Source organism: Apodemus sylvaticus, chromosome 8, assembly GCF_947179515.1.
Source record: "Apodemus sylvaticus chromosome 8, mApoSyl1.1, whole genome shotgun sequence".
NCBI lineage: Eukaryota > Metazoa > Chordata > Mammalia > Rodentia > Muridae > Apodemus > Apodemus sylvaticus.
In genome coordinates, this window is record NC_067479.1 from 24,048,005 (window position 1) to 24,069,417 (window position 21,413).

General features: G+C 44.0%; 1 protein-coding gene across 4 annotated transcripts in view; it reads right to left on the reverse strand.

The window, feature by feature from the left end:
- The window catches only part of Lmo7 (LIM domain 7), a 207,550-nt gene that overhangs the window by 90,036 nt on the left and 96,101 nt on the right, over positions 1-21,413 (reverse strand). For all 4 annotated transcript variants that reach the window (XM_052190774.1, XM_052190775.1, XM_052190773.1 and 1 more), the window contains exon 4: positions 4,092-4,198. In XM_052190774.1, coding sequence (XP_052046734.1) covers positions 4,092-4,198 — 107 coding nt within the window. The remainder of the gene's footprint in view (positions 1-4,091; positions 4,199-21,413) is intronic.

A 21,413-nucleotide genomic window follows, 5' to 3' on the forward strand; every position in this document is an offset into this window, starting at 1 on the left:
TTTTGAGCTTCCTGTAAGTTTCACGGTGGATAGATATTAATACTAGTTTTACTTCCATTCACTGTTCCTTTGGCAACTAGCAAGTGTTTAAGGCCAGGGGGAAAAATCTTGATTATCTATACCCTGAAGGTAATACATAAGATGAAAACCCAGCAGCACTGTTTAAAGTGTTACTGACCTAAACAAAAGCAGCACTCAATCCACACTAGATGATAATTTCGTTACTGAAATACTGTGTTCAAAAGCACTGCTGTTCTGTAATTATGAACAGAGTGCATCTGAAGAAGTGTGAAATTCCAGGCTGCTGTGCTGAGGGGGTGGAAGGAACAAACATGTGTACAGCCTGTTCAAATCTGCAACTTAAAACGTCTGATAGAAATTGCTTTGAGTAGCTCGGGGAGATGGCTCACTAGTCAGTAAAGGACTTCCTGGACAAAGCACGAGGAACTGAGTTATAATTGCCATGGTGCACATAAAAGCCAGGCACGGGGCCCTGCACCTAGAACCCCAGCCCTCGGCAATGGAAAACAGGCAGATGCTGGGGTCTCCCTGGTCATCCGGACTAGCCTACTAGGCAAGTTTCAGAGCAGTAAGAGACCCTGTCTCAAAAACTCAAGTAGAAACTGATAGAATACACCAGCATCAACCTCTGCATGTATGGGTGAATGCACCTACACATACATAGGTAAACACACACACATGTGCGCGCAAAGAAAAAGAGAAATTGTTTTAAGCAATGTTTTAAATATGAACTTTACATTTTAAATCAAAAGTTGTTAAACATACAAAGTTTTAATGTTGAGTCTGACCCTGCCACCAACTCAGCGCCCTGTAAGACAGGATCTAGGACTTCTCCGATGAGCTAATTTCTAACATAATCAGTCACTCTGTACCTCTCTTTCTGACCTGATACCATCACAAAGACCTTCACTGCTGTTTGGGGGTGCTCCCAGTGTTCTGTGGCACGCCTCTGTGGTCACAGAATAGGGGGAGCCTCACCATTCATTCTCCATGGATTATATATGTTCAGTTCATATATGGTTATAAAGATACAAGGTAAGTTTCACGGCCACACACTGGGTTAACCCTCATCTGCCATTCATGCAGATTGGATCCTGTTTATGTATTAACCCTTTGGGAAGAAAAACAAATAAATATAAATGGATCCTACTGACTTGTGAATAAGACACCATACCAAAACGAGTAGAGTCGTTCACACAAAACCTTCAAACTCCTACTTCCAGCAAAGGGAAGCCCATGAGGAAACGCAATCGTATATGAGTGTGTGTGGTGACAGGAGCACAAGGAGTGCTCTCGTTCTGTTCCATTGGTGGGAATGCATTACAAACTCAATGTTAAGGCTCACCCTGCTGAAAAGCACTGTCCTAGGCTCTGGGTTCCCCGACCACTCAGCACCAGCAGCTCCTGGACCGCTTCCGTCCCCACTGCTCATTCTCAAGCACGTTTCAATTCTCCCTCACTCCGGGTAGCCACTGTCCACCTGTCCTCCACCTACGGACTAAACACCTCCTGTCCCCCACACAGAGCACACTAACTGCTTCTGTTTTCTCTTCGTATACCACCAGCTGCTTTGCAGGAGCGATTCAGCCACAGCACCACACTTGGAATAATCATGCCGCTTGCTACATTTTTGCCAAATCAAATGTTTGTAGTTGAGTCAAACAACCTGGGAATACTACACACACTCACCAGGAGCCTTGCCCCTGAACTAAAAGCACACTGAACTAACACAGGAGTGAAATTATTCGATGGCAGCAAACGTGCTATGACATCATAGCAGTGTCACAAGCCTGTCTGGTCAGAGTCCTTTATTTCCCCATAGCCTTTTTGCTGCCAAAGAGGGTCTTCTAAGTCTACATTGGAATTTCTGAACCCCAGTCTTATGACCACCTGGAATAGAAAAAAATTCTCTGCTATTGAGTCTGTCCTATGGGCTACAAGGCACTTAGTGTCACCCTAACCCACTGGGGAGGCACCCCACACACCAATTATGACAATGAAAAACACCTCCACACATTGCCAAATGTCCCCAGGGAGGAAAAACTACCTCCACAAGAGAGCCACTGATCTAATCGATGTCAAGTCCTTTAATCTACAATATGATAGGTCAAGAGTTGACCTACAGGAGTCTGTGTATTACATAACAATCCAAACTAAAACTTCTCTTTACTAAGCAATCATTTGTCTTCCGTTTCTTGTAATGAAAGGCGCTTTTCCAAAACACAAGGGAAGTCACCTGCCAGTGATCTTCAACCTCGTCTGAGAGGCACTGAGCCTCTCACTGCGGTAGGCCCAGCAAGAGTCAAGCAGGGAGCGTTCTCAAGCAGACTGAGAGCGGCTCTCTCGCCCTCACAGAGTGAGGCACACCTTGCCGTGACAGGCTTGTGGCTTCTACTCAAGCGAGTTGTTCTGCCGGCTTCGCACAATCCCTGGTTTCACTTTGTCAGTAATTTCATTTCACTGAAGGCTGAGCCCAGATACTGATTTCTTGTCAACACTCTAGGTCTGACCACTCCTGAAAGCAGTTCCAGGCAAGCCCTGTAGGCAACACTCTTGAAATTAGGGTCCGACAAACATGTTTCATCCAGTTCCTAAGCTTCCTCAAGTTTAGGCTGCTGGGGTTCAAAGCGATAGATATGACGGCAAAGGAAGACACACTCAGCCTGAACACACAGCACCAGCTTAAGGGAAAGAATACTCCAAAGGCTGAAGTTTCTTTGCCCAGATAGGGCCTAGGAAAGGATGTACTAAGTAGGGAAGAAAATTTAAACAGATAGTTTTTCATTTTCAATGGATGTTATAAGGACCTTGAACATACTGAAAGTAAATATTTTCAGCAACAAAACTTCAGATTGGAACTTTCAAATTCATCAGAAATGTGAACAGACTGACTCTTCCTGGCAGATATCATCACTGTGGAGCTGGGAAAATACCTCACAGAAAGAGGTAGGCAAGCTTGGGACAGGTTGTTCATTTGAAATATTTACTGTTGAATTTTAAAGCAATTAGTCCTGCCTGAGATTTTTACATTAGACTGTTGGGAGACGGGAAAGACTATCAAAAATATCTGTAGCATTATTTTTCTCCATGAAACAGTGGTCCTGTTTAAGATTTCCTGGTTGATTTTAATAGTGACTGAAGCCCCACCAGGGAGGGCAGAAAGTACATACATCTTTATCTAAAGTACAGAGTTTTCCATTTTCACTATTTCTACAAGTAGAAGAGAGCACGCTTCCTCGATTGAAAACATGTTAATTAGGTTCAAGAGGCCAGATAAGAGGGTAAGCATTATTCCAAAATTACATAATGTCCATGTCACATTTACCTAGCAACATAATTTTATTACTGATTTCCTGCATGTAGATTAGACTTGTGGGGGATGGAGGGGAATCCCGTAACAGCTTGCAAGAATTTTCCTGAAACTGTATAGTCACACACGGACACTACTGTCCACCTAAACTCCAGCGGAATGCCCATGGACGTGGGTTCGTCTCCATTTTTACCTTCTTGCCCAAAGTATTACAACAGTGGGAAAGCTCATTATTCTAAAAGCAACCACTGACAGGGTGGCCATAGGCAAGATGGTCCTGCCGGATTTGACCAAGGTGGCTTTCACTAGTTGTCCCTGTCATTTTCCATTTCCAACTACCTAAAAGCTACTTTAAACTGATCATTTTTAACCTTTAAATTACAGCAATAGCCTCTAAATTCACTTCATAATTAAAATGAACAGCATCACTATTAGCAACCAAGCATGCTGGAAAACATTAAAATATAAACCGCCACTCCAGTTGGTTAGTCGGTATAGAGATTTGCAACAAGATCTTGACACAGTTTCAATTACAGATGGCTTCACACTCCAGTCAGTCCTCAAGCCGATTTTTTAAAGAGTCTATTTTGGAATGAGACACAAGAAAGACAGAGAGAGGAAAGATAGTTCCATCCGCACAAAATTATCCCAGCAATTATTTTCACTTAAGCTGTAAGCCTTCCGTTTAAATATATATATTTATATGACATTGAGATACAGCATGTTTCTCCTACATGTAAAACACACCGGTGAGACTTACTTGACGGTGACTCGGTTTGATAAATCCTGTAGATCCCCGGGATGAAAAAGCTGGGCTTCTTTCAATCCAATCTGTTCACAAGCTCTCAAAAAAACGTTTATGTTATCCTGTGAAAAGAATTGGAAAGTGATTGCTTAGCCGAGCTTGCTCTCAGACAAAGGTTACCAATTTTTATGATACAAGTTCGCAACTTCAAAGTCCAATTATAGTCAGCAAAAGAGGCGGTGGCAAGAACAGCCGCATAAATGTATTCGAAAGAGGAAAAGAGAAAAAAAAAAAAAAAAGTCCGCGAGCACGTATAGCCTTTCAGTTTTCCGGAGCATAAAAAGGTGGTGCTATCTTATGCCCGAGCATACACTGTTTCTGTGATCTTTGTGACTGGCACGTTAAACATTACCTGTTATAGGACAAGCGCCTAGCCAGTGAGCAGTAATCTACACTTTGATGTCAGCTCTGCTCTGCAAACAAACGCCCTCTTCCCAGCTTCGCACGGCAAGCTTTACCTCTTTAAAAATAACTCCAGCTACTGACATTCACCCACCCAGAAACTGTTGGCAGGGAAGAAATAAGAGGAGGAACGTTCTGTTTCTATGATTACAAATTACAGAACGGCTGTGGAATACCACACCTGGAATCTGGGTTTGGTTGCTGATCCAGCTCGTGACAGGCACAGAGACCATGCTATCCGGACCTAGGAGACGCCTGGTGCTTATTGGCTGAGCCTTACCATTTGGGGCGTGGCATATTACTCATTCCCTGCACCTGTCTGAAGAGCTGCCTCCAAAAATACTGAAAACCTATCCCCCACCTCCAAGCTTGGCCTCCTATCTAGTTTCAAAGCCCCAGTCTTCCATTTACAAACCAGTGCTTCCACTGTACCATGCCTGCTGCGGGAGACCACGAGGGGTTCTATTTTCAGGGCGCTGCACTGCAACCACACACATTTGGTTACCAGGATTAGCTTTGGCATCACCCCTTACAGCTCTTGAAAAAGAAAAAAAGTATGTTATGTGGCTGAGTTCCTGGTGACTCCGTGTGGACTCTCTGCTTCTGCTTTGCTAGGAGTTGTGGGCAGGGGAATGCCTTGCTTGCATGCTGGTACATGCTTGTCCACTTAAGTTGGCTGGCAACACCGGCTCTGTGGTATGGGCCTTCCTGGAGCCACACCCTCCCACCTCCCTCCCAAGCCTAGGTCCACAGACTAAAAGACTACCTGGCACTCGGAGAAGGCAGTACGTTCTAGGCACAGGCAGCAAAGTCGGGGTGTAATGCAAGGTAAGAGGGATATCCGAAATACTGTGAGAGGAGGCCGATTCGTCAGCTTCAAGTTCCTCAGAGTATAAGGGACTTGAGGAAAGTGCAGGAGAAAAGTGGGCCCACGGAAAGCAACACTGACTGCCAAGGAAGCGAGGGACACTAGATGTCAACAACTGTTTGTGGAAGAGGAAGGCTGTTCCAGGATACTCTCGGACAAAGACAACGTGAGCTAACTAGCCAGGAACTGAAATGTTTGCATCATCTAAAATAAGCTGGCCCCAAAGAAAACAGAAATGTCTAAGTATAAAGTTGAGCAGCCTAAACAGGATCATTCATTTTTATTATTTTTATTTTTATTTTTATTTAATCTTTTGGTTTTTTGACATAGGCTTTCTCTGTATAGCCCTAGCAGTCCTGGTACTCACTCTGTAGACCAAGCTGGCCTCGAACTCAGAAATCCACCTGCCTCTGCCTCCCAAGTGCTGGGATTAAAAAGGCATGTGCCACTACTGCCGGGATAGAGGATCATTTAATTTTAAATTGGCATTATCTATGAGAGGTGAGGGCAGTAAACAAATCAGAGAAAGACTGAGGAACACACCCAAAATTGACCTCTGACCACCATATACATGCATATACATACACACATAGCCACGTGAACATGTACAAACGTGTACACTTAAACACACATACACAAGGCGATAACTTATTGGCAAAATTTCAGTAGGAACACAACGGTACCTTCACTTGTAAGCTTACAGTTTCTGAATGCTACACTATATAATTATTTGAAAACACAAGTTAACAATTTTAATGCCCACTCTCAGAAGAGCAGACAACAAAAATGTCTCCTTAGGCCAATATTCCATATCCAACATGAAACAATTCTCACGTTAGAGGGAAGGAAAAGGAAAAATAAATTGTTAAGCATCTTCCTACCTGTTAATTTGGCCCTGAATGCTTAAATTTATATAAAATTATCAGATGAGATTATAGCGCAGTGGATGAATGCTTGCCTAGAAAATACAAGGCCTCAAGCAAGGTACCTGGAATAAGACAGACAGACAGACAGACAGACGATAGATAGATAGATAGATAGATAGATAGAGAGATAGATAGATAGAGATAGATAAATAGATAGAAAAAATCAAAATAGAATAAACTTGAGAAACTAAGAGTAAAAACGCCCCACATATTTTACAAAAACATAATAGCACTTACCTAATGAACGAAATGTTCAGGTTGATAAGGGAAAAGCCTCACATTCCTCAAAGCCCATCTAAGTATTTAGAGAGAAACCACTTCAAATCGAAAGTGACTCTACTCCATCGGGAACAAAGTTCAAGGAAAAGCACAAGTGCTGTGATGACATCTTAGACTTGAGTTAAAACCTTTTTATCAGCCACAAACGCAGAATGCTGTTTTAAAGGCTTAGTGGTTCTCGGTTTTAAAGCAGACAGACGTCCTATATAAACTCACACATGGCCTGCGCACTGGAAATGAGGTCTACACCAATCAGAACTGGAACTTCCATCATGCTTCCTGGACTGGAGCCCGCTGGTAATTTATTTCCTGCAATTTCAAAGGATCCAAGCAGAGCAGTGCCTCAGGGGATATACAAAATTATAAAATAAAAATTTCATGTCTGTTCCAGCATCAAGCAGCCACACCCAACTCAGCATAATCAAAAGAAAGTGGTTTAGCCTTTACTGGATAGGATCATTTTCACTAGAAACTCCTCAAAACCATAAAACAATAACAACAACAACAGAAGCACAAGTGGAAATCAACCTCATCTAATTGGCCTGGGAGCCAGGACTAGCTTCAGAGAGATTTGTTATGCTTTCTGGCCCCATTTTCTTTATCCACGCAGTGAGTACATACAGATCAAGGGCAAGCAATTCTGTCTGCAAGGAGAGGGGCGTCCAAGCCCTCTGGTTCCTCATACAAATAAATATCCTATAGCTCAAACAAAAGACATTGATCAGAAAGCGCATGCTTTAAGTACACGTGATCCCTATACATCCAGGGCCAAAGGTAACTTTCAAAAAATAAACCAAAATACTAATAACAACAAAAATAATAATAAACTCTAACAGTAGCTCCTTCTCATTTACAATGTTTCTATGAGATGAAAGAAAAGCAAAGAAAAAGTAGAAGGGTTGAGATTTTCTTTTTTCTTTCTTTTTTTTTTTGTTATACATGATACGAATTTTTTAATTTTCAAAGGGTCAACTCAGATCAAGTAGTATCTGCTGATTAATTAAAAAGAAATGCTATTACCATTTAGAAACAAGACTCTTTTTAAAAGGCTTATTTTTTTTAATTCTGTGTGTTGGGTGGGAAAATGTAATAGAATTTGAGAGAAGGTTCATAAGGGGCCTCTTCCTCCACCCCATCCCCCAACTAATCATTAATAGTAGTGGTCCTCACTAAGAAACTAGGATGTAAGTACCAGAAAGTTCTACAACGTTCTCCAGTTTGTACTGGCTCACTGCAGAACCTCTGTTCTTCATGTCATGGTGCAAAACAGATGGTCCTCAAACAGCTGCCTCAGACGAAAGACAATGGTTTCCAGTCATTCTGGAGAGTCTGGAAGGTGGGGACAGCCCTGACGCGGTGGCTCCCACATGGAAGACCCCCTCATAGAGAGCTGTAACTGGGACGTCAGCTCAGGCTGTGGTCATGCAAAGCCATGGTGTCGTGGCTGTTCCCGAGGTAACTCGCGCTCATGTGGCTGGCAAATCAAGACAAACAGCTGTTTCCACAGGACCCAGCTGATAGAGCCAGAGATCTCAGAATCCACCACGGGTTCTGAGAGCGAGCAAAGCGGGAGCTACGCGGCCTGGCTTTGAAACTCTTGTTCCGTCGTTTCTACGGGACTCTGCTGTCACAGAGACCAGCCCTGCTCAGTGAAGACTGCACAAGGACATAAATAAAGCATGACAATCACCAGGCCGCGGTGGAATACTGTTCCAACACTCCACTTTCTGGACACCAGTAATTCAAACCTCGCTCATATTTTAAAAAATTCACCCTCTCTCTCAAGGCCTCCCAATTTCTGTTTACTAACTTATTTGGTTAATGTGTACATTTGGGGGTGGGGGGTGTAGTATGGATACATTACCAGCCACAGCACACAGGTGGAGAAGACCAGAAAAGTATTTTCAGAATTCTGGTCTCTCACTCCACCATGGGTTCCAGGCTCAAATTCCAGTCACCAGCCTTGCAAGTGCCTTTACCCACTGTTTAGTTTTGCTATTGCTATCATGAAATATGATGAGTAAAAGCAAGCTGGGGGAAGAAAACATTTAATTAGCTTCTGCATCCACATGCATGGTCCATCACTGAAGGAAGTCAGGACAAGAACTCAACAGGGCAGGAACCTGGAGGCCACAATTTAAGCCGGGGCCATGGAGGTGTCCTGCCTACTAGCTTGCTCCTGACATCTTGTTCAGCCTGCTTGCTTATCGAGCCCATGACCCCCAGCCAGGGGTGGCACCACCCACAGTGGGCTGCCCTACCACCACCATCATCGATCATTAATTAAATACCATGCAGGCTTGCCTACAAACAGATCTTACAGAGACAGTTTCTTAATTCAGGGTCCCGCCTTTCAGATAACTTCAGCTCGTGTCTAGTTAACATAAAACTGCCCAGCACACCCACTGGGCTTATCACTGGACCACAACCCCCAAAGCCGTATCTCTTGTCAAGGCACGATCAAAATCTAGAATATCATCCAAGTCAGCTCCAGATGTATATGAGGTTGTGTAAATGTACTTTCTGGAATAGAGCCTTTGAGTACAGCTCCTCTCAATACAACTGCCTGCGAATGACCAGAACCCCCAAATCCGTATCTCTTGTTGAGGTAAGATCAAAATCTAGAATATCACCAAAGTGGGCTCCAGCTGTGTATGAGGTTGTGTAAACCTGGAATAGAGCCTTTGAGTACAGCACCTCTCTATACAACTGCCAGTGAAGGAAAGGGAGCCCATCTTGTCCTGAGAGCCTGCTTTAAACATGTGTACTGCAAACAGTTTCAGGGCCAAAGGTGACATCTCAAAAAACAAACAAAGATAAACCTTAATGGTATCTAAAGAGCTCCCTTCTGTTTACACTGTTGCTATGGGGATAAATGAAGGCAAACACCTTCAAAAGGAGGAGTAGGAGGCTTCAGTCAGTGGGGGAACACCTGAACCATCCACACTCCAGGTCAAGGTGTGGGGAGGCCAAACACACAAAGGAACCGCCTCTCCCTAGAAACGCCGGAAGTTTCTCCCTTAGGACCCAGAGTCTTCACAGTTATCTGGCTCCTCCCTCCAGAGGCTTCATTTCACTTTAAACATCATCTTCCCTTTTCCTAGCAGAGTAGCCTATGTGAGCATCGGTGTAGCTTTCGCAGTCTGCTTACCATCTTGCCTGTAGACCCTGGGGGAGACTAAAGATTTTGGCTCTCTTTGCCGGGGTGGGCAGTGATTACTAAAGCTGTTTTGGGGAATGCCAGCTCTGCTGGGAACCTCACTGAGCTTCACCACCCTCTGAGAAAACCAGGCTTGTGGACCTCGGCAGGAGCCTCCCCTACTCCGGCCTTCCAGGAAGATAGAGGAACAACACCCTGCGGCATCTTAAAACCCTCTTGGCTGTGTTGGACAGTTGTAGGCACGTCCTTGCATCTTTCTAGGAACTCAAAGGGTTTTATGGCCACACCCTCAGCTTCATCATTAACCTTGTTTTCCTGCCAATGCTCCGAATTTAGTCTAGGCCTGAAAACTATTTCTCAATTCTAACAACCTATACTGACTCAAGATTCTGGATCGTTGTCACTCCTGTGATGCCCATCTGCCTCTGGCTTTTCATCGCGTCCTTCCCTTTCTTTCTCTCCCCTCTGGAGAGATTATTTTGCTATAATCAAGGAGCTGAGTCCAGACTGGACTTCAGCATTCTGGAATTCTCATTATAGAAGTGAAAAGTCTGTACTAGACCACCTAGCTGACTGGGTATCATTCCTAGGTACACAGGAGTGATTGTGAGAAGAGGAGAATCACCTTGGAAACAGGCCATCGAGACACTCTTACAATAAGGAACATAGAACATGACAAAGTTGGAACATAAAAGTATATAGAGATACTGAACTTCAGATACCTTGGGTGGGATATCCAGATAGCAATAAATCAATTTCAGAGCCCATCAGAAATATTTGATGTTAAAATAGAATTTAAGGAGAGCTAGAGAGATGGCTCAGAGGTTAGAAGGCCGGGCTACTTATTTAAAGGACCTGGATTTGGTTCCCAGAAGCAACAAGAAGCTCACAGCCATCTGAAACTTTACTTCCAGGAAGGCGGTGCCTGCTTCCAAAGTTCTGAGGGCATTGTACAAACATGGGACACGAACATACATGCATGCAAAACCCCTTCACATGTGAAAATAAAAATAACTCTAAAATATAAGAGCTTCTCAAAAAGGAAGTTTTGTTTGTTTGTTTTAGGGAGTTGGTTTAAGGAGTCAGGCATGCATTGGCAGTAGCTAAACTAAATAGTGAATATTGTTGGAAGAGCAAGCTCACCAGCTAGAGCTCAGCTGAGCTACACAGTAACAACCCATCTCCAACAGAAAAATGGGAGAGTGGAGAGGAAGGAAAGAAAATACAACACTAGGGTAATATCTCAGTAGGAGAGCACGTCAATAGCATCACAAAGGCCATGGATTGGCTTTCCAGAACAGACAAACAGACAGACAGGCAGACAGGGAGGGAGGGAAAAGATTCCCAATTAACTACAATATCTAAAAGGCAGTTAAAGAAAAGTAAGAAAGAAAACCTAGCACCCAGAGAATAAGAATGGTTATAAAAATATGAAAAGGATTATAAAACATGAGGAAGAAAGGAAGTTTCCAGAAGGGAGTGTGGGATGCTACAATGCATGGCAATCCTGAGGAATGTAAACTATTCAAAGAATGTGGCGATGATACGAAGTACCTTTAGTGACCATAAAGTCCAAAGGACTAGGGAGTAAATAAATGACTAAGAAACTGGTTCCTGGCGGAGATTCCCCAAATCCAGAAGATCACTGCCCCTCCTCCACTGCACCCCACCCATTAAGATGCTCACTATGGGGGGAGGGGGGGCCAGAAACAGCTCTCACCTTACAAGTTAGAGCAAAATAACAATTGTGCCTCAACTTGTCCCTTTGCTGTCCAGTTTGTAGAAATGCCAAGTATATATCTCAATTGTGTGGACTGTACGTTCTTTCTACATCCTGAAAACAGCGTGAACACAACATGAAGCTGACACAACACTCAAAAGCTAAGCAGAGGTGAGACACGTCTTCACTAAGGTGGCTCCTTCGAGAGGCCCTTAACCAGTAGTATATTCTCTTGTTACATAAGAACGTTTTCTTGTTCTTTTATCAGAGATAGAAAATGTTGGGATGACTGTGCAGAGCCTACGTTAAACAGCCATACCTGTTTTAGTAAGCTTATCAGGCTACACAAGGACTCTCTCCTTTTGTGGTCTTACGTTTTCTTCCTCAGCCCAATCCCACTCTCACATCCATGCCCTCACATTCAGCGTTGCCACCCCCCAAATTAGAGTATACACACACACACACACACACACACACACACACCAATAGCCACACTATCCACAATACACAGATGCAAAAACAGCACTTCCCATGTCACACAGACCAAGGGATGTGCAAGCTGCAACCTCAGCATTCAAGATTGACGCTCACCCATAAAAAAAAGCCACAGAATATGACCGAGGTCTACAGGTCAGGCAAACTCCCAACGCATTATGCTAAGTAAAAGAGGCCAGCTCTCAAAGGTCACATGCGCCATTTAAATGAAACATCCAAAATGGCTATGCTCCTAGGAGACAAAACGCAGGCTGATGGTTGCCAGGGGCTGGAGGAAAAAAAGAAACAGGGAGAAACTACTTAATGATGAAGAGGTTTAACTTTGAAGTCCTGAAATGTTCGGTGATTACATGTTACTACAAATAGCACTAAATGATTAACTTTGAAAGTAATGCTATGTGAATTTCTTCTTGGGAAATTGTTTCTAAGGGGCGCCCTCCCCAATGTGTTTAAAATTGCAATGTTCATTTGAAATGCTGTGTGTCTGGGGGAAAAGCTCAGTTGATAAACTGCTCGCCATTCCAGTAGGAGGAGCACAGTCTGATCCCAGGAACCCACTGTAAAAGGCTGGAGTTGGCGGTGCATGTGTGTGGCCTCTCCATAGGAAAGCCTGGGCCTGGATGACTGACCAGCTTAATGCTCAGGGAGAGGAAGCCAATGAGAAGGCCCATCTCTAAAAACAACGTCGACACATCCTGTGAGATCCATCAGTGGATACAACTACTTGCCATGCAATCCTTCTGAGCTGAGTTTGATGCCTGGAACCCACTTAAGGGAGGGAGGAAGAGAGACCTGACTTCCTAACATTATCCTCTGACCTCCTCATGCATGCTACGGCATGTACACACACACACATACATACATCAACAGGCATAAATATAATAATGTTGCAAAGGGGACTGAATCCTGGGGAACATTCAAAGTTCATCTTTGACTGTACAAGCATGTACATATGTGCACACATACACACACATACACACATACACACAGATGTTCACACATCTGTGTATTTCTACGTATTTTCTATTTACAGTGTATTTCTATGTATTTTCTATTCTACATCAAACCACTCATTATATGTATAGCCTAATTAAACTATACTACACCACCTAAGCTCTTAGCCTATGTCATTCTTATTATTACTTGAAGAAGCAAAAATATCCTCAGTGAAAACTACGAAGTGTGCCGACTTCCGAAGGGCAGAGACAATACATCACATCATCCACATTCCTCGGTGTAAGACTCGACATGGAAATGACTAGTCATTATTTTTGGCCCCTTCCATCAATACTTCCTGAGTAGATAAGGTCCAGAAATGTCTGTCTGAAACAAGAGTTTGTATAGGCTAATAAGGGATGCCCACCGAGAGCTAAGCTCACCATCCTAAACAATTATGAGACTGAAGCTGGCCTTAAGGCTCTGCTTTGAGAGTCTACAAAGCTGAACCCAAAAGCCCCACTCCCCCGTCAACACAGGACTCTTCTTGTGGCTTTAAAGTAGCAGAGGGAGGCACAAGCTTATTATAAAATCTTTTTTATCATTTTTTATTGGATATTTTATTTATCTACATTTTAATGTTATCCCCTTTCCTGGTTCCCACACCCACCCCCTAACACCCTGGGAAACGCCCATCCCATCTCCCCTCCCTGCTTCTATGAGGGTGTTTCCTCACCCATCCACCCACTCCCGCCTCCCTACCCTGGCATTCCCCTACACTGGGGCATCGAGCCTTCACAGGACCAAGGGCCTCTCCTCCCATTGATGGCAGATAAGACCATCCTCTGCTACACACATGGCTGGAGCCATGGGTCCCTCCATGTGTACTCTTTGGTTGGTGGTTTAGTCCCTGGGAGCTCTGGGGGTTGGGGGTTCTGGTTAGTTGGTATTGTTGTTCTTCCTATGGGGTTGCAATCCCCTTCAGCACTTTCAGTCCGTTCTCTAACTCCTCCATTGTAAACGAACCTCTTAACATAAAGAGGAGTACAGGATAAGCACCACCACCTTAGGCTCAGAGACTTAGAAACCCTAGTTCCTTGGCTGTTTTGATGCAGTACTAAAGTCCCAAGATGCTCACAAGCCTAAGCGATGCAGAGATGGGAACCCACGGAAGCAGAGGCATGCAGCTGAATCCACTGGTGTTCTGCAGACACCAGCGGCCAGTCAGCTCCACGCAAGCACAGAGGAGCCATGCGGTGTAGCTGATACCCGGGGGACAGCCTGGCTGCTAAAGCAAGGTCACAAAACTGTCCCTGGCTCTATCCAGGAGCCTGAGAGACACATAGAAACCTGGATCTCATCCCAGATCTTCTCAAGCACATGTTACAGGAATATTCCCCAACAGGCTTCAGTCTAGAGAGGTAATTAGACGAAAGCATTTTCAAATAAAACTCAGTGTTCTTCGCTGTGCACTGAAATCCCTGGACCTGCTGGAGTCCATATACTGTCCTTAAAAGTACTTGAAGACTCATTTCATGATATAGATAGTGATCAAAATTCTGTATGAAACCATTAAGTATCAGTCTAGATTCACATTTCAAGTATACAGATCCCACCAAAAAGTAGCTGAGTCACAATTTGATCAGCTACCCAGTTCTACTGCATTTTCAGATGTTTCGAGAGAGGATCTCACTTGCCTCAAATTCACTAGATTGCCCAGACTGACTTTGAACTCATGTCAACTCTCCTGCCTCAGCCTTAAGCACATCTTGTTCAGCTAATCCTTGGTTTTTAATTTGTGAGGTAGAATCATCCTAAATCTTATAGCTTAGATAGCTTAGTTAATAACAAATACAGTAAAGACAGTGATCAACAAATACACACATTTATGAGGATTATATATGTACACAGTCATCAGAAATGCAGCTTTACATTTTATGAGGAAAGAAAGCAGTCTTGTCTCTTTTCTGCTGATTTGTTTGAGACAAGATCTCATTATATAGCCCAAGCAGGGCTCAAGTTTAAGATCCTCCTGCTTCAGCTTCTGGAATCCTGAGATGACAGGTGTATCTCACCAAGCACTGCTTCCGGTTTTTTGGGGGTTTTTTTTGTTTGTTTTGTTTTGTTTTGTTTTTTGATTTGTAAGTTTTCTTGGTTCTCAAAGAAAAGAGCTTGGCCTTTGCTTAGGGCTGAGGCCAAGAGCAGCGGTTACGCTTTGTAACACAAGAGAACAGGCCCAGGGACCAATGGGAAGGTGGAGGACACAGAGGGACCAGGAGATTATCCATGGCTGCACTGCCAGCAGTGTGGCGGCTGACGTTTTGCCAGCACTGGTTGGCAGAGCAAAAGTAACCACAGTATGTGAGGGCAGAGCAGGGAGCTGGCAGGGCAGGGCAGGGCGGGGCAGCAGGAAGCCAAGGGGAAAGGGCAGGTGCCCCACTAAAGGCCGTTTGCCCACATGTTTAATTAATCTGAGACACAGCACCCTACACAGCAGCAGTAACAGGCTTTGACCAACGGACCCATGAATGAGGGGACAGTTTCACACATTATTCAAATCACACTTTGCATCAAAAGTCAAGTCATACTAAAACTCACCAGCTTTTTTTTTTAACTAAGATACTGAAATGTTTGCTAAAAAGGTCCTTTGCTCCAAAGTACAGCGCGTAGCTGCTTTAAAAAGCACAGCATCACAATGGGGATAAAAAGAGCTTTTATGAAGCAAATTTAAGGAGGGAAAATTGCCTGGCAACACTTGAGAACCAGCTGGGAGTGAGCACTTCCTTCTGCAAGGCGCTGCCCCATCTCCACCCCACACTCACCTGGAGAGCACCAGCCCTATGTCAATGGTTTCCAGCCCCACGACTTGCTGCTTCTCCACACCAACTCACTGTACTGAAGTCCTGGTAAAATACTGCTCCAAACCCCACGAACATGGTGCACAACAAATCCACTCCCTTCCTGACATAAGCCTTAGCCAAATGAACTGCAGTCCATCTTCCAAGACCCTACAGCCTCTCCTAAGGTCAAATTCTCACTTTAGGACTGGAGAGATGGCTCAGCAGTTAAGAGCACTGACTGCTCTTCAGGAGGTCCTGAGTTCAAATCCCAGAAACCACATGGTGGTTCACAACCATCTGTAATGAGATCTGATACCCTCTTCTGGGGTGTCTGAAGACAGCTACAGTGTACTCACATATAATAAAATAAAATTTAAAAAAAAATCTCTAATGTCCTTTGCCCTCTGCTTACGTGGCAGTTTCCAGTTCTTATGTTATCTAATTGGTCCTTCAACTGGCTATTTTTCCTACTGCTGAGGTTTTACTTTTTGTCTCACAACAATGTAAAGTACTTTATAACTATTATCTCATTCAAATTTTCATTAAAAAAACAAAACAAAGAAAAAAAAAAAAACTACGGTCTCCTTGCCTGTACTTGAGATAAGAGAAACTCTAGGCATCCAAGGTCACCAGTCCCAACAATACATTATACTGAGGGACTAGTAATTAATAAGTACTGCATTATAACTCAGATGAATACTGAGTTCTACAGTTCTGTCCTTCAGTACCTTCCTAGAGCTGTGACCCCTTACTACTGTTTCTCAAGTTATGGTGACCCCAACCATAAAAGCATTTCCATTGCTATTTCCTAACTGTAATCATGCCACTGTTATGAATCATAGTGTAAACATCTCTGTTTTCCAGTGGTCTTAGGTGAGCCCTGTGAATGGGCTGTTCCGCCCCCAAGGGCCCCCAACCCACAGGCTGAGCAGCACTGACCCAAGTTCTCTTCCTGGGCTGAAATCCATGTGTCTACTACGGTCACTGCAGCCTAAGATAAATTTTCCTTTACCTTCCCACATCTAATGGCTGCCAACACCTTCACCCACTCTCCTGCCCTTCCATCTTCAAAGAGAGTTGCCTTGGACTGTGTCCATCAGCATCTCCCCCAGCCCTCTTTCTCTACACACAGGCTTCTGACTGCATTGGGCCCACCTGGACCACTTAAAATCAGCAGATTAGCAACCTCGGCCCCATCCTAACTTGGCCTTGTGAAGCTTTCCCGGTTTTCATGGTTTATAATGCAAGCCACCTGAGAACCATTTCGACTAGAGCAATGTTTAAACCTCTTTTAAGGCAGGTTCTAAGTGCTAGATCCTTCCTTCTCGGTAACTCAAGGCTGGAAGTCAAGGTGCTAACTGATTGCCAAAGTCTCATTAATAATGTTTACCTCATAAAAGTAGGGTTGTGGGCTACTAGTGGGAGCTTCAAAAGAGAGGTTGTAATGTGATTACATAGAGTTCAGTGCCTCTGGCATATACATGCGGACTGAGTGGCGGGATATCATAGGATATCATGTGTTACCAGCTTGGTATCTTTGTCTGCTGGCATTGAAATCACACAGCCAATTGGCATCATATGCTCTAGCAATGCACAAGTGTCCCTCATTCAAATTTCACAGGAAGAGATGTGAAACACAGCTGGCCAAATTTAGAACAAAAATAAAATGGCTCTAAGAAAATCTAAGTTGTAAATCTGACGATGTCGTAGATAAAGACTTAAAATATAAATTAAGCTCATAGGCCACATAAACTCACTCAAGGTTCCCATGGCCTTTTTTCCAACTAAAATATAGTTAGTATCTATTCCTGATAAATGTCCTTTTGGAGTTGGGCCCATCAGATCATTTTCACAAATCTTTATTAATTTGTTTCTAAGCTGTACTTAAATTGGACAACTGAATTATCATGATTCAGCCAAATATAAGACATTTTCCTATAAATATTGATGAAAACTAAGGGTCATAGTAATTAGCAGGCCAAAGGTGCAGGTCTCATCACTGGCAAAGCACTTATAACTTATTATAATGTAACCTTTCGCCTAAATAGTTGTCTTTTAACAGGTAGCGTCTACAATAGCAGAAAGCAGGAAGAAACTTCATCATGTATCTTTGTGCTTCTTTCTATTCTTAACACTAGCTAGAATCTATAGCCTTGAGGTATCCAAACTACGGTCACATCCACTTATCTATGGCCAGAGACATCCTATCTATAGAAAGTGAGGTAGCTGATACCCAGTAAGAATCAGGAAATCAGGCAAAGACACATCGCTATGCAAAACGGGTTGGAAGAATGGAGAAAGAGAGGGAAGAAAGAAGTCGGCTAAAGCTCACACAGAAATTCATAACAGGTCTCTAGCCACATCCTCATGCTTCAGGGTTGCACACTTGCAAGCACGTGCCGGCTACTTTTGTGTCAACTTGACACAAGCGATAGTCACCTAAGAGGAAACCTCAGTTTGAGAAAATGCCTCCACAAGATCAAGCTGTAGACAAGCTTGTTGGGCATCTTCCCAGTGATTGATGAGGGAAGGCCCAGCTAATTGTGGGTGGGGCCACCCCAGGGCTGGTGGTCCTGCTCTCTATAAGAAAGCATGCTAAGCCAGCCTTGGAGAGAGAGCCTTAAAACAGCACCCTTCAGAGGCCTCAGCTCAAGCCTCCAGGTTCCTGAGCTGTCTGAGTTCCCTGACTTCCCTTGATGATGAGCAACAGTATGGAAGTGTAAGGCAAACCCTTCCTTCCCCGGGGTTGCTTTGGCCATGGTGTTTCATCACAGCAATAGTAACACAAAGTCAGAGCACTAAAATGCCAATGGCCTTCTCTCAAGTACTAAGACAGCATCACTGAAGGAAGTCAGGGCAGAAGCTCAAACAGGGAAGGATCCTGGAGCCAGGAGCTCCTGCAGCGGCCATGGAGGGCGCTACTTACTGGCTTGCTTCTAAGACTTTGCTCACTCTTCTTAAGGAATCCAGGACCACCAGTCCTGGGGTAGCACCACCCACCATAGGCTGGGCCCTCCCTCATTGATCACTAATTGAGAAAATGCCTTACAGCTGGATGTCCTCGAGGCATTTTCTCCAGTGAAATTTCCTCCTTTCAGATGACTCGAACTTGTGTCAAGTTAACATAGCGCTAGCCAGGACTGCCCCTAAATCAGAGGCAGAGCTGCTTAGAAGCTGCAGAGATGCCTTGCCTCAGCTGTGGAATCTATTGTTTTAGGCCATGTTGATGCAAAATCGTGTGATCAAACCGAGGTGTCCAGGGAATGTTTGCTGTGTAGCTGGTTGCTTTATGTTGGGTTGTTCCAGGTCTAGTTACTCTCCCTCTATATGAGACACTTTCCAGATATGTTCGCCAAGCAACTCAGGCTACAATTTAGAATAGAGGCCTGAGTATTCGGGTCCTAAATCACAGTGTTCTAGTTCTTTTGCTATTTTACCATCTCCTACGTTTCACATTGGAACCAGATCTGAATCTGTTCTTGGCATGAATAATACATGCTTGCTTATGCTAGAGCATGAGTTCTGGCTATAGTGGACATCTGCCTGCTTCCTGCCAGGGTGATTATAAAATAAGCTTCTAATGCTGTAAACAATCCCCTAACTAAATGCTTTCTCCTATGAGAGTTGTCTTGGTCATGGTGTCTCTTCACAGGTACAGAACAATGGCTAAGATAGTGTGTGAGACCTATCCCAGCGGGCTCTGGGTGAGCATGGCTGGGGTCTTCCATTTCTTGCCCTGCAGCTTACTAACTTCCCTCTCGGTGTTGCTCTGCCATAGAAGTGCATTGGGAAGAAGATAAGGATCGGCAAGCAGGCCCGTGGAGAGAGGCAGTCTGTGGGTGAGGCACTTCAGCACATGACATTTGCAAGACAGATTTCTTCAGATCCAAAAACTCACAGGTATTATAAGGAGTACCTAGCAATGGCTCCCTAACAAGGCAAGCTTCTATAACAAGCTAATTCTGCACTTCTTATTCAGGAATAAGAGGGGGAAAAACCAAAGTCTGTAAAAAAAAAAAAAGTATAAAGACATTGGGGTATAAAAATGTCAAAAAGCTGGAATATAGTACATTTTTAAAATTCTGTCTGCCTGTCTGTTATTTTGTGTGTATATGTGTATGCAAATGCATGCCAACATGTATGTATATATGTGCTTGTCTGTGCATGTGTACACATGTATGCCACAGTATGTGAAATCAGAGGATAACTTTCTATCATGTGGGCTCCAGGGTAGAACTCAGGCTTGGTAGCAAGCATCCTTACCCACTGAGCCATCTTGTCAGCCCAACCCCAGATGATTAATCCAAGACCCCGAGGTCCGACACACTAGCTCCACCTTAGGATTTTGACATCTGTAAATTAAATAGTTTCCTGTGTTTTCTCATCTCATCTTTCTTCTTCAAATATATTCAGGACAAGTATAAAGCTTTAAGGTAAACTGCCAGTAAGTCTGCTTAAAGTTGCCATAAATTCAAACATTCTGACTTCGTTACCAGCTATTTAAGATTCATTCACCTATAGACACAATCATGGAGCCTGTTTCCGTCCATTTCAACTATCCCAAGGCCCTGAGAGCAGGCATCTTGACAGAATTAAAATAAAGCAGATGCTCCAAAGGGAACAATTAGTGGGATAAATACATAAAATATCCATAAATAAAATGACCCAGCCAGACTCTCCAGAGTAAAAGAATCAAGAGGGTGGATATAGAAAAGGACTTCTTGGGCCAGCAAATGGCTCAGCCAGCGAAGCCGCTTGCTGCTAAACCTGCCAACCTGAGTTCGATCCCATCACCTCACCTGAAAGGAAAGGAGCATCTCCTGAAACTTGTCTTCTAACCTTCACAAATGTGACCACAGATGTGCACACACACACACACACACACAAATAAATAAATAAAGTAATAAAGTAATAAATGTTAAAGTGGAGGCTGAAATGTCCCAAGCTGGAGACCCAGAGAGTGCATGGTGCTATTCCAAAGGGTGACGACCTGGAGAACAGGGAAGCTGACTGGTCCTTCCATTCAATCAAAAGGAGGACAAGTTCCCTCTCCGTAGAAAGGTCAGCCTTCTATGGGCATCTTCACCTGATGGGCAAGGCCCACCCCTACCTGCCTTCCTTAATCTACCAATTCAAATGTTAATGTCATCTAAACACACACTCAGAAGCAATGCCAGGAATCGCAGCTGACCAAATATATCTGGGCATCCCATATCGCAGTCAGGCTAAGACAGAAAACGAGCCATGCCAGCAACTGAAAAGCTCACCCGCCTTTCCCTCGTTCTAGTTTCTGGTAGTCTGCTCTTTAAGTAGCAACGCTAGCATGCATTAGCAGCCTTATTCAGCTGGAACTCACGCCCTCAAATCACCCACCATGTAAAGCACACGGGGCACGGCTTCTATACTCACAGATACTCTGCACCCACAACCGCAGCAACCACTCACCTCAGAACAGCAAATTACACTGTCCTCAGAATAGCCCCTTAGACGCCCAGCTATGCCAGCGAGGCTCCCTGCAGTCTGGCTTCCCCACTTCTCCTCGCCCCAATCAGACTCAAATCTTGTATAAACCCCGACTCTCTTCCTTCGATGCAGGAAAACTCCCACCTGCCTAAGATCAGCCTCAGAGCCACTTCATGCAGCCCCTCGTC